General features: G+C 36.7%; 1 protein-coding gene across 1 annotated transcript; it reads right to left on the bottom strand.

Annotated features, from left to right (window-relative positions):
- Positions 1-13,992: 13,992 nt before the first annotated feature.
- LOC117684589 (uncharacterized) lies at positions 13,993-20,631 on the bottom strand. The gene is made up of 3 exons (XM_066065903.1): positions 20,405-20,631; positions 15,057-19,906; positions 13,993-14,558 (listed from the first exon to the last, which is right to left on the bottom strand). Exon 2 carries the CDS (start codon positions 19,039-19,041, stop codon positions 15,400-15,402), a length of 3,642 nt encoding a protein of 1,213 aa, XP_065921975.1. The 5' UTR covers positions 19,042-19,906; positions 20,405-20,631; the 3' UTR covers positions 13,993-14,558; positions 15,057-15,399.
- Between the last annotated feature and the right edge of the window lie 411 nt (positions 20,632-21,042).

Below are 21,042 nucleotides of genomic sequence, written 5' to 3'. Positions count from 1 at the left end.
TTATCGCTACTCCTCTGAAACCATAAGAGATAGATACTTAAAACTTTTACCAATGTCTTCAATACACTTAGAGGGTTCTTCAATCTACTAATACCGAATGGATCCGAGACCCCCTTCTATCAGTTATTGCCCCTTTAAGTATTTGAATTTCTATAAAACCACTTCCAACTTTTTTATTACTTATCATAGAGACTTTGGACTACTTGGGATGGAAGCGTCTACCTTGGCCGAACAAAATAACATAAAAGTCAAAGGTCAAGGTCATTTAAAAATCTGTTAATTAATGAGTTTTTAGATCTCTTTTGTTAAGGGTGGTAGAGAAAAACTTTTTCATGGATGTATTAGGACATCTTAAGACAATTTAAAATATAGCCCCTTGGCTGATACCTTCGAATAAACACAAAGTTATTGCCCCTATTGTACGAAATGTTTGTTATCACTACTCCTCTGAAACCATAAGAGATAGAGACTTGAAACTTTTACCAATGTCTTCAGTACACATATACGGTTCTTCAATCTATTCATACCGAAAGGATCTGAGGTCCCCATCTAGAAGTTATTGCCCCTGAAAGTATTTACATTTCCATAAAATCACTTCAAAATCTTTTATTACTTATCATAGAGACTTCGGACCACTTGGGATGGAAGCATCCACCTTGGCCAAACAAAATAACATTAAGGTCAAAGGTCAAGGTCATTTGAAAATCTCTTAATTAATGATTTTTGTATCTCTTTTGTTTAGGATGGTAGAGAAAAACTTTTTCATGGATGTAGTAGGACATCTTAAGACTTTTCAAAATATAACCCTTTGACCCTTACCATGTAATAATTATAGAGTTATTGCCCCTATTGTACAAAATGCTTGTTATCGCCACTCCTCATTAACCATTAGAGATAGAGACTTGAAACTTTTACTAATGTATTCAGTATACTTAGACGCTTCTCCAATCTATTCATACCGACAGGGTCCAAAGTCCCTTTCTAGCAGTTATTGCCCCTGAAGGTTTCGAACATTCAATAAAGAAACACAAATAACTTTTGAATCAATAATCATAGATACATCGGACCATTTGGTTTTGAAGCGTCTACCTTGTCAGATGAAAATGACATGAAGGTCAAAGGTCAAGGTCAAGCATTAAAAAATTGCAAACTTAATCGTTTGACACTTTTTTTTATGAAGTAACGCAGAAAAAATAATTTATTCTATTGAAGCAATCTTATTTCAAACATAGAAAACAATGAGGTGGAAAGACCTCTAATTGTTCGAGAACAATTAGTCTACTAGTTCTTCTTCTTCTTCTTCTTCTTTTTTTCTATTTAGCTCGGGGTGATTTTTTTTGTCATTAAAGTTATCCAAACAATTTAAACGTTATGTAATTGCTCATTAAAAGTTATGGTATTAATTGACCCTGTGTCAAAGAACTCCCAGAACTTACAGAGTTATTGCCCTTTGAGAAGGAAATGTCTGTTATCGCTACTCCTCTGAAACCATAAGAGATAGAGATTTGAAACTTTTACCAATGTCTTCATTACACTTAGAGGGTTCTTCAATCTATTCATACCAAAAGGATCTGAGGCCCCCTTGTAGTAGTTATTGCCCCTGAAAGTATTTAAATTTCCATAAAATCACTTCCAACTTTATTATTATTTATCATAGAGACTTCGGACCACTTGGGATGGAAGCGTCTACCTTGGCCGAACAAAATGACATAAAGGTCAAAGGTCAAGGTCATTTGAGAAGCTGTTAATTAATGAGTTTTTATATCTCTTTTGTTAAGGGTGGTAGAAAAAAACCTTATGATGGATGTAGTAGGACATCTAAAAACATTTTAAAATATAGCCCCTTGGCTCATACCTTTGAATAATTATAGAGTTATAGCCCCTATTGTAAGAAATGCTTGTTATCGCTACTCCTATGAAACCATAAGAGATAGAGACTTGGAACTTTTACCAATGTATTCAGTACACTTGGAGGGTTCTTTAATCTATGCATACCGAAAGGATCTGAGGCCCCCTTCTAGTAGTTATTGCCCCTGAAAGTTTTTAAATTTCTATAAAATCATTTCCAAGTTTTTTATTATATGTCGTACAGACTTCGGAACACTTGGAATAGAAGCGTCTACCTTGGCCGAACAAAATGACATAAAGGTCAAAGGTCAACGTCATTTGGAAATCGGTTAATTAATGAATTTTCATATCATTTGAAATACAGAATTATAGTAAGAGTTTCAATAGCTTGCTGGATTGCGCAATAAGGTATTCAATTGGGTCAGCCAGGTATCACATCAAGTCCTGTGGTTACTCAAGTGGAACTTGTTTTTACAGTCAACCCATTCATTTTGTAAAAGACAGCTAGCCTGTAGAACACTCTCTTCTATTGTTAGCTTTACTGTTTATATGATTGTGTAAAGAATATTCACTTGGCTCAGTTTTGTTCATAGTAAGTGGAAAAAAAATCAGAAAAGTTATTTAATAAATCTTTACGATATATACAACATGGAATTCTTAAAGAAATGGCTTGATGATAATAAAAAATCTCTTTAAAAACCATTTATCAATTAATGGCTTCGTGGTTTTCCCATTTTATAGTACAACATGTATCATAGTATAATAATTTTTTGTATACCTTATTGTCAATGAGCAATCTAGCAATTCATTAAAAATATTAGGTGGAAAGACCTCTAATTGTTCGAGAACAATTAGCCTACTAGTTTTCCTTAGAAATGCGCGCAAATTCTTTCAGACCCTCTGGTCTTCCTCCTCTGGCCTTCTTAATGACAGGTAAGAGATTCAACCCTTTCAATGAATGTCTCTTCCGTAAGATAGTAGGCTGCACCATCTATAACCAATGTATACAAAAATAAAATATCACGCATGTACGCATCAAGCGGGATAACTCTAATATAACTTAATAACTCAGTTATCTCGGTTTTTGGATAGATATATTATACTAACATATGTTCAAATATAGTCCCGTAAATTCTTTATACGAACTAATGATGGACAAACAAGTTCAAACTTCAATTCATTTATCATGCATCATCTGGTCTAGCTAACAAAATCATAAACCGCACGTGCAGCTTGCCGCCTCGAGAATCTGCAAACGTGTCTCAAAGCTATTCTTTATATATGTAACAAATTTGTTTATTTTCATTATACAGTTTGCATTTTTCTTGAAGTTTTTACAGTTTAAATAGTTTATTGTCATTCTTAAGGTTCAAATACTTACTGTTGATCATTTAATTCTTTCTACTCTCATATTTTGAACAAGTTAAAAATTATCCTATTTATAGTTACACTTCTACAGGAAATAGTATCCATGTTGTCACTTTTGCCTAAGTTATAAAGTTACCTGTTCTCTGATTGGCTAAGTTAGTCTAGTTTCTGTGGTTTTCATTGGTTAAAATTAGTGAATAGAATACAGGTATATATAAGAGAGTGTTCGGTCAGTTTTCTTTACTTGGGTTAGGGAGTGATTACCTTATGGTAAGTCTCCCTTTCTATTCTTGGCACTTAAACCTCTTGGTTTTACAGCTATGAATAGGTTAGAGTTAGGTTTAGTATAAGAAAGCATGATTTATGTAGAGTTAGGATTTAGTTCATTTTTGTAGGGTTTAAAGCATTTTTTTTTATAATACAGATTTTCCTTAAGGTTTAGAGTGTAAGTTTAGATAGGTTTTCCCTTTCCCAGTCCTGGTTTAAGGTGTTGTAGATAACTTATTTTTATAAGGAGGATTATCTTAGTCATTTTTACATTTATTTGTCATAGAGGAGAAATTTAATATTTATAGAGATGTAGCTCGTTCCTTATTCATCGTTCCTCGTCTGTTATTACTAAATCTATTTTTAGATTCTATGGTGGCCCAGTAGGAACATATTTTGATTTTTGGCAATTATTTGGCATTTTTGCATTTTCTTATTTTTTTTATTAATTGTAGAATTTAATTAAGTTATCAAGTATCCATTGTAATATCAGTTCATTATAAATTCAGATTATACATATTTTCAGAGTAATTTTCCCTTTGAGTACTTCTGTTTGTTAATTTCCATATTTTTGTCTATTATTATAAAATTCTTGTTGCTATCCTTGACTTAAATCAACTCTATAAACATTAATAAATTGTGTTAAATCTTACTGGTGTTTTCATCACAAGTGTTGACCATAGTTCAGGAATCCCCTTACCTGGGTTGATTTTTATCTGAGCCAGTATTTGACATTAGAGTTACTTTGATCACAAGAGTTATTGCCCTTGTCGTACTGGTTCCGGTTACATAATTTTGGTGCCGTGACCAGGATTCCTGAATAGAAACCATGGCTTCACTTAATTCTATTTTTGATAGTGTAGGGCGAGCTACATCTACTCCTAGAGTTAATGTTAATCCCTCACAAGGTGCTAGAAGTAAACTTTTGTCACGAAGTAGACAGTCAACATCCCCTCCTGTAGAGAGAGTGATTGAGAGTGAAAGAGAGCACATGAACACCCAAATTTCAGATTTGGAGAAAGCTCTTCAAGACCTTACATCTGACTACCAGAGATGCAGAGCAGAGCTTGAGCAGACCATAAGACGCAGACGCCACATATCATTTGGTAATATATCAGGTGTGCATGAGCAAGTAAGAGAGACAGAGACTCCTCTAGCAAGTGCGACAGAAATGAATGAGAGTCGAGCACCTGCACAAATAAAGTTGGCACAGAGTGAAAGAAATGAGAGAGCTCAAGATGGGTTAGAGACAACGTTGTCTTCCTTCCCCAGTGATAACTCCAATAGGCACAGGTTAAGAAAAGAGAAAGAACCAGACAAATTTGATGGTAAAAGTGTAGCTTGGCAAGATTACCTAGTGCATTTTGAACAAGTATCTCTTTGGAACAAGTGGTCCTATGAGGAAATGTCTCAACAGCTTATTATGTCCTTAAGGGGGGAGGCACAAAGAATATTAGGTGACCTATCTCAGAGTCAGTTGAAGGATTATAATTCACTTAGGTCCATTTTAGCAAGTCGGTTTTGTCCACAGGAACGTACAGTTGCATATAGAGTAGAGTTTAGATCTCGTTCTCGCAAATCAGGTGAAACTCCCTCTGATTATGGGTATGCTCTCAGGAGACTAGGAAATTTAGCTTTCCCGGACATGTCTTACTCAAATAGGGAGATAATCATTGTAGAGCAATTCATGAATGGTATTGGGAATAGTGACATTAGGTCTCATGTCATTTTACATCACCCTAATACATTAGAGACTGCCATTTCTTCAGCTACAGAATTTGAAGCAATTAAGGGGCCACAACTCTCCATCACTAAACCTAGTGTTTCTTCTGTACAGTCTAGTGAAGTTAAGTCCCCTGATGAGTTGTTAAGTGCAATAAAGTCTTTGGAGATTAGCATTAACAAATTGTCTAATAGACATCGAGGAGGATTAAGCCAGTCAGGAAAAGCTGTAAAGTGTTACAACTGTAAAATGTTGGGTCATATAGCAAAATATTGTAAAGCTCCAAACACTTATGTCCCTTTGAACGAGGATCAAAATAACACTAACTCTGCTTCAACCCAGTCTGTAAATGCTCAGGAAAACTAGTAGGGGTTACCCTAGAAGCCCATAGTGTGACCTATGATTCTTGTGATATTAGGGCTACTCAGAGAATTCAAGTGAATTTAGTACAAAAGTCATGTTTTAGTGTCAGATGTGTGCTAGGTCAGAATGTAAATATGTTTTTAGTTGACACTGGTTCACAGGCTTGTTTATTAGATGCACATGTTTTTATGACTTTAGATAAAAGACCCCCTTTGAAACCTTGTTCATTGTCCTTGTCAACAGCTGATGGTAGAGATATGAAAGTTTTGGGGAAGATTGACTTAGAATTTGAAATAGGAGAGATTCGGTTTTGTCATGAGTTCATTGTTGCTGAATTAGGAAATTTGAGAGGAATAATTGGAATGGATTTCTTAGAGAACAATGATGTGATATTTCAGATATCTAGAGGTCTCTTAGTTATTGGAGGTCAGTCTATCCAGTTAGAAAGAGAGACAGCTCCTGTTTGTGCAAGAGTCAGAGTTGCTAAAAACATAGTTGTTCCCCCTGATTGTGAAGTAGTAGTTCCTGCTTATTCAGTTGGAAGTGTTGACAAATCTGTAAATAGTTTGCTTGAGCCATTTCAATTTTTGTCTCAGAAGGGTCTGTTAGTCGCTAGAACTTTGGTAAATCCAGAGAAGATTTTGTTTTCAATTGTAAATATTTCAAATAGGCCTGTAAGAATCAAGAAACACACGACAGTAGCTTCTGTACATGAGGTTGATATTGTGCAGTCAGATTCACCTGAAGGTGAACATGTTGCTTCAGTCCTCCCTTTGCATTTACAGTCTCTTTATGAAAGATCTTGTGACAAGTTGTCTGAAACAGAAAAATGTCAGTTGTTACAGCTTTTGACAGAATATCAAGATATTTTTGTTGGACCTGATGGTAAATTTGGAAGAACTAATCTTGTCAAACATAGTATAGATACTGGGGATTCTAAACCCATTAAGATTCCACCTCGTAGACTTCCATATTCTCAGAGAGAAATTGTTGAAAATGAAATTGCAAAGATGCTCGAAAATGATGTGATTGAACCTAGTGAAAGTCCTTGGTCAGCTCCATTATTGTTAGTTGCTAAGAAAGATGGGTCATGGAGATTCTGCGTTGATTATAGACAACTAAACTCAGTTACCAAGAAAGATGCTTATCCTTTGCCTAGGATTGATGAATCCCTTGATTCTTTAGCTGGTGCTTCTTATTTTAGCACATTAGATTTAGTTTCTGGGTATTGGCAGATGGAAATGGAGGAAAAAGATAAGCATAAAACAGCATTTTCTACTCACATGGGGTTATTTCAGTTCAAAGTATTACCTTTTGGCATGTGTAATGCTCCCAGTTGCTATGAGAGGTTAATTGAGTTAGTTCTTAGAGGTCTTAGATGGGAAAAATGCCTCTGTTATTTAGATGATATCATTGTCTTTGGAAAATCTTTTGACCAAGCTTTGCAAAATCTTAAGCTAGTGTTTGATAGACTTAGATCAGCCAGTTTAACATTGAAACCTTCCAAGTGTGTCTTATTTCAGAAAGAAGTGCCATTTTTAGGTCACATAGTTTCAGATAAAGGTATTCAGTGTGACCCTAGTAAACTTGAAAAAGTTAAGGAATGGCCTGTCCCCAAAAATGTGTCTGATGTTAGAAGTTTCTTGGGTTTAGCTGGATATTATAGGAGGTTCATCCCTGAGTTTTCTACCATTGCTTCTTCGTTAACTTATTTGACTAGAAAAGGAAAGAAATTTTGTTGGACTCTTCAATGTCAGAACTCCTTTGAGAAACTTAAAGAACTTCTTTGTACAGCTCCTATATTAGCATATCCAGATAGCACATCAGAATTTATTCTAGATACAGATGCTAGCATGTCAGGAATAGGTGCTGTCTTATCACAGATACAAAATGGTGAGGAGAAGGTTATTGCTTATGCCAGTAGGACATTAAACAAGTCTCAAGTCAGATACTGTACCACTTACAAGGAATTGTTAGCAGTAGTTACATTTATCAGGCAATATCGACATTTCTTATGGGGTAGACATTTTACGATCAGAACCGATCATGCATCGCTTATATGGCTCAAAAATTTCAAAAATCCAGAAGGGATACAGGCTAGATGGCTTTCAGTTTTAGAGACATATGATTTTTCCATTCAACATAGGCCAGGCAGGTTGCATTGTAATGCTGATGGTTTGTCTAGACGACCTCCCAGTTATTGTAAGCGCATGGATTGTCCTGATTGTCATTGGGGGGATTGTCATGATTCTGGTGGTCAAACAGTTACAGTGCCCGAGCAAATGGACAGTAATACATTGTCCTTGCCCGCCGGGATTGTTTCCGTTAGAACCATAGAAAGGTTCGATTTGATGGAGTCAGAATCTGACAATTCTACGGATGACAATGGTGCAAGTTGTGATTCAGAAATAGTGCTTAACTGGTTAGATACTTGGTCAGTTGATCAATTAAGAACTTGGCAACATCAAGAGCCTGCAATTAGACAAATCATGAATTTGAAAGAAAATTACTCTGTAAAACCCCCTAGAAATGTGGTTTTGGATGCAGCTCCTGACTTAAAAACCTACTATGGTTTATGGGAATCTTTGATAGTTAAGAACAACATGCTGTATTATAGATGGATTGAACCAAATGATAGGGAAACTTTGTTATTGATTGCTCCAAGACAAATTAGGTCCAAGATATTGCATGAATTGCATGATAATAGAACTTCTGGTCCCTTAGGCAGGGACCGTACCATCAAGGCAGTCAAGCGTAGAGTGTATTGGCCTGGTATGTCTACAGACATTAAAAGGTGGTGTAAAGAGTGTGATGTTTGTGCTAGGGCAAAAGCTGGTCCAGGTTTTGGTAAATCACCTCTTCATCAGTCAGTCGTTGGTGCTCCTTTAGACAGAGTAGGCATAGATATAGTAGGTCCTTTACCCCGCACAAATAATGGTAACGAGTACATTATAGTTCTCTGTGATTATTTCTCTAAGTGGTCTGAAGCTTGGGCAGTACCTGATCATACTGCATTGACAGTTGGAGACAAGATAGTAACAGAGTTTTTCTGTAAGTTTGGTTGTCCAAAACAGTTACACTCAGATCAAGGTCGTGAGTTTGAGTCGGAACTTTTTAGTGTCCTGTGTTCAAAATTAGGCATTCAGAAGACACGCACTACTCCATATAGGCCACAGTCAGATGGTTTAGTTGAGAGAATGAATAGGACCTTATTGCAAATGCTATCTTCCTATGCAAATAAGAATAGAGATAATTGGGATGATAATCTTCCCTATGTCCTTACAGCCTATAGGTCTACTGTACAAGAGAGTACTGGTTGTTCTCCGAATAGAATCATGTTAGGACGTGAGACAGTTAGCCCAGTAGATCTTATCATAGGAAATCCTCCTTCTTCTCCAACTCCGGTGTGCCCTATTAAATATGTAGAGTGGTTACAGATAGTTCTAGCCGATACTTATGGCTTTGTATCTGAAAATTTAAGAAAATCAGCTGTCAAACAAAAGAAATTTTATGATAGGGGTCTTAAACCCAGAGAATTTTCTGAAAATGATTTTGTTTGGAGGTGGTATCCACCAGCAGCAGGTGTAAAATTAGGTCTGGGTTGGACGGGACCTTACAAAGTGACCAAAAAGATCACAGATGTAACGTATCAAATACAGAGAGATCCCAAAAGTCCTTTGAAAGTAGTTCATGTTGACCAACTTAAACCCTATGAAGGTATACTTCCACCTAAAAACTGGTTACCAGTAGATACCCTTTTAGACGAGTCTATAGAACCCCCTGAATTTAGCAGGTTAGAATCTTCAGAGTCTTTTGAGCCTGAAGATGCAGAGATAGATTCTGCTTCACCAGATTTTACTGTGCCCAGTGCTGAACCTTTCAGACAGTCAAGATGGGGTAGAAGAATTAAACCTCCAGTTGTCTACTCACCTTGAACCAGTATCTAGGCATATTTTATTATTTTTATGCCTTATGTACATAGTCTGTTTTTATATTTTTCTTTATTATTCATTAAATAATTATAGAGTTGATTAAATTTTTGTTTAGTATGTCAGGATAGCATAACATTACTGATACATAGAGGTAAAATTAAAGTTTAATTATAAATTACTAGTCACATCTAGATTGCTGGTTGTTTTGTTTGTGTTTCTGAGTTGTTTTATTTCTTGCTCTTGAAATTAACCTTCAGGTTATACTGTATTTGAACTTTATTGGATAAAGGATAGTTATGTGTTTTAATTATTAAGACATGATGGTATCTTCTAATATAATTATCTAGAAGTCAAAACAGTACATGATAGATATTTTTAATATCTAGTATCGGTAATACATAGATACGAATCATTGAGAGTTTAGCATTCTTAGATTAATGCTTTCCGTAGATGATCCTTAGTTTATCTCCCTTGTACTGAACTAGAAGCAACCCTACGGTTTTTCATATAGTTTATCTATAGGGAGAGATGCATTTAGGCATCTTTTATTTTCGATGTTTTTCTATAGGAGAAAACATATTTTGAATAGATAGCTATTGAATTACCCTTTATATAGTACAGTTTACAATAAAGTCTTAGAATTTAAGATTTTATCATCAGTTATTTCGGAGTAGGTTATTTACAATTGAGAAATGCTTGCAATTCTATCATTAATCTGGGTTATCCTATTATTCTTTTATTTTCAGCTAGGATGGCCGATGTTTTACAGTTATCAGTTGAACAAGAGGAGATGGAGGAGCTCTTTGGTACATCTTTTCCTAAGGAGTGGCCCTCAGATGGACAAGCGTGTTCCATTCCTAGCTGTCCATCTGGGGAGCACGTCTTTCACAAAATAGGATCGTACAGGGCCCACTTCATAAAATTTCATAAGGAATTTGTGCCGGTGTATAATTGTCCTAAGGAAGGATGCTCCTTCAGAGCTTTTAAAATTTCGCCTATCCGTAAGCATTGGGATAAGAAACACCCAGGACTTCAGGGGTGTATTTTGTGTCGGAACATTAAAAACCCAAGATACTGTAATCCTGGACAGATAGATATGCCCTTGCCTACTATACATAAGGACGCCAGGGACAGGGCAGCAGAAGCCAGACGTCGAGCATCAGCCTCTTCTACACCACTATTTAAACTCCCAACATGTTATAACGCTAGGGACATGAAACCTCATCACTTTTGACATTATTTATTAAGTAATTAAACAAAATCTGTGATTTTGTTTATTTTTAAGGGGGGAGGAATGTAACAAATTTGTTTATTTTCATTATACAGTTTGCATTTTTCTTGAAGTTTTTACAGTTTAAATAGTTTATTGTCATTCTTAAGGTTCAAATACTTACTGTTGATCATTTAATTCTTTCTACTCTCATATTTTGAACAAGTTAAAAATTATCCTATTTATAGTTACACTTCTACAGGAAATAGTATCCATGTTGTCACTTTTGCCTAAGTTATAAAGTTACCTGTTCTCTGATTGGCTAAGTTAGTCTAGTTTCTGTGGTTTTCATTGGTTAAAATTAGTGAATAGAATACAGGTATATATAAGAGAGTGTTCGGTCAGTTTTCTTTACTTGGGTTAGGGAGTGATTACCTTATGGTAAGTCTCCCTTTCTATTCTTGGCACTTAAACCTCTTGGTTTTACAGCTATGAATAGGTTAGAGTTAGGTTTAGTATAAGAAAGCATGATTTATGTAGAGTTAGGATTTAGTTCATTTTTGTAGGGTTTAAAGCATTTTTTTTTATAATACAGATTTTCCTTAAGGTTTAGAGTGTAAGTTTAGATAGGTTTTCCCTTTCCCAGTCCTGGTTTAAGGTGTTGTAGATAACTTATTTTTATAAGGAGGATTATCTTAGTCATTTTTACATTTATTTGTCATAGAGGAGAAATTTAATATTTATAGAGATGTAGCTCGTTCCTTATTCATCGTTCCTCGTCTGTTATTACTAAATCTATTTTTAGATTCTATGGTGGCCCAGTAGGAACATATTTTGATTTTTGGCAATTATTTGGCATTTTTGCATTTTCTTATTTTTTTTATTAATTGTAGAATTTAATTAAGTTATCAAGTATCCATTGTAATATCAGTTCATTATAAATTCAGATTATACATATTTTCAGAGTAATTTTCCCTTTGAGTACTTCTGTTTGTTAATTTCCATATTTTTGTCTATTATTATAAAATTCTTGTTGCTATCCTTGACTTAAATCAACTCTATAAACATTAATAAATTGTGATAAATCTTACTGGTGTTTTCATCACAAGTGTTGACCATAGTTCAGGAATCCCCTTACCTGGGTTGATTTTTATCTGAGCCAGTATTTGACTTTAGAGATACTTTGATCACAAGAGTTATTGCCCTTGTCGTACTGGTTCCGGTTACATATATATGCTACCCCTTACACTAAAAGGTTATCTTTCATGCAATAGCTTTACACATATTTTTTCGGTAAACCACCTAGGTTCATTACAATACATTTTTTTTAACAATTACGGCTCACCTAGGCCGAATATTCCTACCACTCAGGTATGTGAAAATATTGACCACCTAGGTAAAACGGCCACCTAGGCCTAAAAGAACCAACTAGGTTCTGCCCCCCGGGCAATCAAATTTAAAAATTGTAATTACCTTTCCTATACTTAGCTTCGAGTACAGCTCCGTAGCATGCACGTCTGCTCGAGGGTATGGATGGCTAAAGAATGAATTATACGTCACATGTACTTCCGCTTGGGTATTAACCAATGAGGCTCGTTATGGCAATATAGCTTTTCATTTCAATTTATTGTATTTTTTTTCAATCAAAACGAAATTCACTGTTATTTAGGTAGAATAAAAATAACCGATAGTGTTTCCACAAAAACGATCGAAGCGCAAGACACCCTGATCAATGCCGAAAGCTCATACATGTATAACACTAATAAGGACATATACATCCTGTTTGCTCTCTTTTGAAATTTTTTACAACATGTAAAAACGCAATATATAGATTATAGAATACCGGTACAATGTATATATCATTATATATAAAAAATATTCCTTGATAGACGGTAAACTTTTGTTGTTTTTATTTCATATTTTTTAAACATGGCCAATGACTGTTTAAAAAGAAATGATATAAGTTGTGTTTTTTTTAAAACTTTTACCTAATTACATTGATGTGCACTAAATACGGTATCAGGATATAGCTGTTACCAAGAGTTGTCTCAATCCCCAACATGCTCTTGTCTTGAATTTACATCTTTTCAAGATGGCCAACAAGGGATCGAGGCTGGAGGTTTACAGTGCAATCTTGCACTGGCTGTGCATTGCTTTGTAATTAACTCACTGGACATGCGCAATGTTCTATCTATCTAAATGCAAACACTCGTGTTGGCAATGCATTACAGTAATGTTGATAGATGTAGCACACCCAGTTATGTTCACGTCAATGTAGCATCCATCATCCGATCCATCATCCTATCCATCATCCTATCCTAAATTGTTTAAGTTCTTTGGTTTACGTCGGTTGTTTCTGTTTTGCACCTTGTCTTTGTGTGGGTATGATATACTTGATAGCGACTTGAATGGTGGACACCGACTCGAATGATGTTTTCTTACGCTGCTCCCTTAAGTTTTGGCACTATGTAATTGTGGGTTAAAAATTCAAGTTTATAGGTTCATTACAATTAATCAGGGTGAACGCTTATCTTTGCGGTAATGCCAGAGTTTATATTTGAGGCGGTATCAGAGTATCGGGCATCTGAAATATTCCTAGGAATTTTGTATCAACCCCAGTGTGATCGATTTTTGGAAAATATATATCTTATATTTGCCAAGTATTCAGCTTGCCTTTTTAAAAATTATAGTGTTATTTTGTTATGTAAATTTGCAGTGGTTGCAATGAAAAGGAATTATTGGCTAAAACATGTCGATTTTATAAGTTTAGTTATTGTGTTCATTGAGATTACAATAGTCTATTGTTTTTTGAATTCTCATGTAGAATTTGGATAATTCGTTCAAGATTAATTGTACACCGTTTCCTGTTCAATAAATGAGAACATTGAAAAGTAAAATGAGTTAATGACTAATGGTTTAGATTTTTATGGGATATTGTCACAATTAGAGCTACAAATTTCTATTTCGAAATTTTTATATATATATATATATATATATTTATATATATATATATATATATATATATATATATATATATATATATATATATATATATATATATATATATATTTAGAACGTGTTAAGACGGCATTTTTTAATTACCATTTAAGTTGTAGTTTTCGAGAAACAAGAAAGATACAATTCTATGTTCGGTAAAAGCTTTGTTTACACGCAGATTGGATGATATAAAATATCAAAGTAAACACAGAAGCTGTTCATGATTTATCTTGCATATGTGTAACGGGATGAGCGGAAGCTACTCCAAACAACAACAAGACATCTTAAATTTAACAAAATTTAATAACAAAAAAAATAAGAGAAAGAAAGAAAAGATAGAAATATAAACACTAAACCACACAAACACTCACACAACTTTCACTCAACAAGAAAAAATATGATGTTTATACAAATGACCAAAAATAAATTAGAAGAGTGTCCGAATCTCCGGGGCTGTAGTCCTGGACCAACTACGGACAACCACAACTAGAGTAGTTTCGTCACCACAATCATCATCATCACCACCATCGTCATCATAATCATCGACACTATCGTCAACATCATCGCCGACGTCACCATGAACGACATCATCTACATCATCTTCATCGACATGACCATCAACATCGTCGTCGTCATCATCACCATAACATCATCGTCGTCATCAACATGAACATCGCATCGTCATCGACTTCACCATGAACGACATCATCTACACCATCATCATCGACATGACCATCATCATCATCGTAGTCATCGACATCATAACATCATCGTCGTCATCAACATGAACATCGCATCGTCATCGACTTCACCATAACATCATCATCTTCTCAACATCAACAATATGACACTACAATAAGTGTACAAGTGACACCATAACACCATAATAAAAACAATATTGTATAATACATCATATAAGTATCTCACTGATAGTATCAAACTATGATAATGTATAAATAGTATTATATTAAAGGCAACATCTCAAAATATTGTAAGTATATGGTAACTAAGTTATTTGTTTACAGTAAACAATATGGCGTCTGAGACTTCCTGTGACGCACTTCCGCCCAAGTAGTTAAGTGGAAAAAGTGACCATAAATTGTAAAATAAAATAACGCATAGAAAATAGCCCTTTAAATCACCGTTTCTTTATACAGCAATAGCAAAAACTGTACTATAGAAAAAGACGAATTCCATTTAAACACTCTCGCTAAAGTCACACATCAGTGAACACACAGGTAACTCTACAGTGAACAATGGTCAAGGTGACTTTATAGGACGACTGCGTAATACTAATAAAAAGGCAAAAATTTACAAATAAACTACACCAAACTAAATAAATACTTACCACGGTCAGCTATCCGTGTCCGCGTCAAATGCTGAACTTGTGAAACTAAAACATGCCACACAGGCTTCTAACACGATACCCCCTTCATACACTAAGCACGTCTTTATTGCTGGACAGCTCGGCCGGGTATAACTTAGCGCCTATTGTTAGCGTCGGCCAAGCACGTTGCAAAGAATTATGGGAAAAATAAAATCGGGTGTGTTCGATATGAACAGTGATTGTCACACACCTCCCCCCTTAAAAAATTGTCCTGCAATTTCAAATAAACAATCACTGAATTTTGAAAATTCTCACGTATTTACAATAAAACCTATACACATACCTGTACTGTCTACTATACATCTCACTGACGACTCAGGTAATCCGCACCCACATTGTCGCTTCCTTTGATCGCAATGATCCTAAAGCGGTATGGCTGAAGCTGCAAAGCCCAACGCATCAGTCTGGAGTTCTCTGTCTTTGCTTTGTTAAGGTAGGTCAGGGGTTGGTGATCAGTTTCAAGTAGAAACTCGCGTCCATAAAGGTACTGGTGGAACTTCTGTATTCCCCACACTACCGCCAAACACTCCTTCTCGATAACAGCGTATGCCTTTTCTCTTGGTTGAAGTTTCCTACTGGCGTACGCTACGGGTAGTTTCTCGTCATCCTCCATCTGTAACAGCACAGCACCTATCCCATCATCTGCAGCGTCCGTGCGTAAAATGAAGGTTTCATTAAATTCTGGCAACTTCAATATTGGCCTTTCTGATAACATGTGTTTCAATGTATCAAAAGCTCGTTGCTGACTTTCAGTCCAAATAACTTTATTTGGTTGGCCCTTCTTCGTAAGATCAGAAAGTGGAATGGCTATCGCAGAGAAATTCGGAATAAACTTTCTGTAGAATCCTGCTAAGCCTAGGAAGGCACGAACCTGTTTCTTGGTTTGTGGTATTGGCGCATTTCTGACTGCATCAATCTTGTCCTGTTCTGGTTCTAGACACTTGTTGCCCACCATATGTCCCAAACAGTCAATCTTGTCACATCCGATGAAACATTTTGTCGGTCTGGCCGTAAGTCCCGCATCTCTGAGTCGTTCGAACACAGTCTTCAGTATGTGTAGATGTTCTTCAAAGGTATCTGTAAAAACAATGACATCATCGATAAAGTTTTCTACGCCGTTCATACCTTGAAGTAGTTTTCTCATCATACGACTAAATGTTGCCGGCGCGTTTACAAGACCAAACGGCATTGTCCTGAATTGGTACAATCCGGATGGTGTGGAAAAGGCTGTAAGCGGCTTACTCTCGTCAGCCATCGGTACTTGCCAGTATCCTTTGCTTAAGTCTATCTTTGACACAAACTTCTTTCCGGTCATTTTGGAAAATATGCTTTCTGGACTGGGCATTGGTTCTGCATCAAATACCGTAGCACAGTTCAGTCGTCTATAATCAATGCAAAATCGATTCGTTCCATCTTTCTTCCGAGCTATGACAACTGGAGCTGAATAAGGGGAAGATGATGGCTCAATCACATTCAACTGTAGCATTTTCTGAACTTCTTCTGTAATTGTTTTCTCTGTACTGAACGGAATTGGATATGGTTTCACACGCACAGGTTCAGACGATGTCACAACAATCTTATGCTCCACTAAGTTCGTCATTCCAGGTATATCCGTAAATACATCTGAGAACGAATCACACAGTGATTTAGCAGTTTCCAACTGATCTGGTGTTAGTCTGTCTGCAAACTTTATGTCCTTTGCTGTTTCGGTTTGAGTAACAGGTGGCATAAGAATAGAGTCCTGTTGTTCATCATCATCTAGGTCACTAAAGTCTATGAGTGAAATTGCACATGTTGACAAAACACCACAGTTCAATGTATCTCGTTCAACATACTTCTTAAGAAGATTTGCGTGGAAAGTTTTCAGCTTGCCTCCCATATCGATCTTGTAGTCCATCTGTCCTAACGGTACTGCAGGTACTTTTCCTTTCGGAATAGTCCGCTGACACACGTCACATGATCTGCAAAACCGTCTAATGTCTGACTGAATTCCTGGCCAGTAAAATTCGGACACTACTCTGTCGGTTGTTTTCTTTGATCCCAGATGACCACCCATCAGCGTTTCATGTGCTATCTTCATGACGATAGTTCTGTATTTCCGAGGAACGATTAACTGTCGGAAAAGTTTTCCACTGGACACTTTGGGACTGCAAAATTCTCTGAACAACATTTGCTTCCGTTCACACATTTTTGAAAATCCGCCGTCACTGAAATGTTTAAGCTGTCCACTCTCAGCTAAGCTCCATAACTTTTTCAGTGTCTCGTCGTTTCGTTGTTCTTGTAAGATATCCTCCGGCGATACATCCCGTATTGCTTCCGGTACTTTCAATGGTTTGTATGGAGACTGTTTCTTTTTCAGTTGCGCACGCGTTTCAACAGCTGCTATGTTTTCAACGGAATGAATCCAGGCTGGATTTGGTTCATGTGGTTTCCTTACTCCACGAATATTACCAAGAATAAGATCGTACGAAGGCGAATCAAAGCACCAAGCATCAACACTTCCGGTAAAGTAAGGAGTATCGACATCAATTCTAGCCACATCTGAATCAATAATACGACCGTCTGCTAACTTGCATCGTTGAGATGTCCCTGTTAGTTGATCATCGTTTACCAGTTCTCTACGAATAACGGCACCACTACAACCTGTGTCTCTTAGCACAGTCACTAGTTTATTGCCAACACATCCTTTCACAACTGGCATTTCCGTTTCACAGAAAGCAACCGAATCACCAACACACGGTAAGTTTCCATGTTTCTCGACGACACTCGCGGCTCCTTGGCGACCTCTACCGCGTCCTGGATATCCATGGTTCCCATTATTGTACGACCCACGTTGAAAATCACTAGGGTAAGTATGTTTCGGTGTTGTTTCTTGTTTCTCGCTCGAATTAAACGGCCTGTTATTCGGACTTTTGCGGAAGTTGCAGTTAAAGGCTTTATGTCCTTGTCGTCCGCACTCATAACACTTCACTGCATTTCCAGATTGGTTTTGTTGCACGGAATCTTTGTACGGCGGTTGTCTATCGGACTGCTGTCGTCTGTCAAAGAGCGGTTTTTGCGTAAGTGAAGAGGATGTCACTGTTCTGGCCTCAGCAAACTGGTCCGCGTATCGCGCCATGTCTTGGATCGAAGTAGGAATCCTCTCCTTTAGGAATAAGGCAAGTTCTTTCGAGCAACACAATAAAAACTGTTCACGTAAGAACAAGTCCTTCAGATCATCGAATGTCTTGTTAGTCTTAGACAGCTGAATCCACCGCTCAAGGTAACTGTCCAGTCTGGTAGAAAATTGCATAAAAGTTTCACTTCCGTCTGGTTTTGAAAATCGGAACTTCTTGCGGAAACCGTCCTCCGTCATGTCAAATCGTTTCAACAGGGCGTTCTTCAACTCGTTGAAATCAAGTGCTGTTTCGGGTGAGAGTCTTGCGAACACATCCAGTGCCTTTCCTTTGAGTAATGCGCTAAGATGAGTCCCCCACGTGTCTTTATTCCATTTCTGCGTTGTTGCGTATATCTCAAATCTTTGAATGTACGCGTCAATGTTGTCTTTCGAATCCTCAAACGGAGGAAGTTTTGGTCCTTTTATCACTTGAGAAGTTTCTTTCTCCTCTTTAGTCACAACACTCGGCTTCATGTGAGATCTCTCGAGTTGCAGTTTGTGATCAAGTTCCAGTTCTTCTAGTTTTTGCTGATGTCTCTTTTCTTCTATCAATCGGGCGTGCTCTCGCTCATCATGTTCTCTTGCGGCGCGCTCTTTCTCCATCTGTAGTTTGAAGTCGCGGTCTCTCTCCTCCTGGTCTCTCTCCTCCTGTCTCTCGACTCTATGTTTCTCACGTTCGTCCCGCATTCTGGCCTGTTCGTCCTTCACGAATTGTTGAAGGTCTTCATCCTTCATCCCCATCTTGGTCCCCACTTCAAGTAGCTCCAGCATCTCCTTGACAGTAGACATGGTGCATTGACTGACAGACCAACTTACCTCAAAATTATCTCATAAAGGGACTAACTTCTCAACTTTTAACAAAACAATCTGCCTAACGTAATGTACTCACCAAGGGAAAAGGAAACAACGACCTACACTTGCTCTTACATGTACTACAAAAGAGATCAAAAAATGAAAAATAAAATAAACCTTGGCAACTGTTCACTTATAAAGATATCTTGTAGTATCTGGAGGAGTCAACTCATCCCACCGCTGCCACCAATTGTAACGGGATGAGCGGAGGCTACTCCAAACAACAACAAGACATCTTAAATTTAACAAAATTTAATAACAAAAAAAATAAGAGAAAGAAAGAAAAGATAGAAATATAAACACTAAACCACACAAACACTCACACAACTTTCACTCAACAAGAAAAAATATGATGTTTATACAAATGACCAAAAATAAATTAGAAGAGTGTCCGAATCTCCGGGGCTGTAGTCCTGGACCAACTACGGACAACCACAACTAGAGTAGTTTCGTCACCACAATCATCATCATCACCACCATCGTCATCATAATCATCGACACTATCGTCAACATCATCGCCGACGTCACCATGAACGACATCATCTACATCATCTTCATCGACATGACCATCAACATCGTCGTCGTCATCATCACCATAACATCATCGTCGTCATCAACATGAACATCGCATCGTCATCGACTTCACCATGAACGACATCATCTACACCATCATCATCGACATGACCATCATCATCATCGTAGTCATCGACATCATAACATCATCGTCGTCATCAACATGAACATCGCATCGTCATCGACTTCACCATAACATCATCATCTTCTCAACATCAACAATATGACACTACAATAAGTGTACAAGTGACACCATAACACCATAATAAAAACAATATTGTATAATACATCATATAAGTATCTCACTGATAGTATCAAACTATGATAATGTATAAATAGTATTATATTAAAGGCAACATCTCAAAATATTGTAAGTATATGGTAACTAAGTTATTTGTTTACAGTAAACAATATGGCGTCTGAGACTTCCTGTGACGCACTTCCGCCCAAGTAGTTAAGTGGAAAAAGTGACCATAAATTGTAAAATAAAATAACGCATAGAAAATAGCCCTTTAAATCACCGTTTCTTTATACAGCAATAGCAAAAACTGTACTATAGAAAAAGACGAATTCCATTTAAACACTCTCGCTAAAGTCACACATCAGTGAACACACAGGTAACTCTACAGTGAACAATGGTCAAGGTGACTTTATAGGACGACTGCGTAATACTAATAAAAAGGCAAAAATTTACAAATAAACTACACCAAACTAAATAAATACTTACCACGGTCAGCTATCCGTGTCCGCGTCAAATGCTGAACTTGTGAAACTAAAACATGCCACACAGGCTTCTAACACGATACCCCCTTCATACACTAAGCACGTCTTTATTGCTGGACAGCTCGGCCGGGTATAACTTAGCGCCTATTGTTAGCGTCGGCCAAGCACGTTGCAAAGAATTATGGGAAAAATAAAATCGGGTGTGTTCGATATGAACAGTGATTGTCACAATATGAAAAAACTACTTGAGTTTACATAATCTATTAAAAGCAACAATGGAATGTTAAGAGAATCGTGAGCATCGAACCTTGCTTGACAACTGACATTCAAATTTTGACACAAACATGTACTTTGAAATGCTTTAGTTAAGCATTGTTAACATTAAAATGAAATATCGAAATTAGAAAATGATCTTGACACATTTTGAATCTCTTATCTTCATAGTACAGAAAAGTATGTTTATTTTAAAAACACATTAGTTGTAACTTGAAATTATTTTATAGATATATATGAACTCAAAGTACATGCAGCGTGGGGTGTCTCAAGGAAAATCTAAATCTATGATATGAAGTTGGATGGTGAATACTTCTTGAATAAACACGCGTATACAGTTGCAGTGCATTACGTACTACCCTCCTTACT

This window comes from Magallana gigas, chromosome 7, assembly GCF_963853765.1.
Source record: "Magallana gigas chromosome 7, xbMagGiga1.1, whole genome shotgun sequence".
Classification (NCBI taxonomy): Eukaryota; Metazoa; Mollusca; class Bivalvia; order Ostreida; family Ostreidae; genus Magallana; species Magallana gigas.
This window is presented reverse-complemented; position numbering and strand designations above follow the sequence as displayed.

Excerpts from the sequence above, each read along its gene's own strand:
- LOC117684589 (XM_066065903.1), bottom strand. The coding sequence starts at position 19,041 with ATGTCTACTGTCAAGGAGATGCTGGAGCTACTTGAAGTGGGGACCAAG.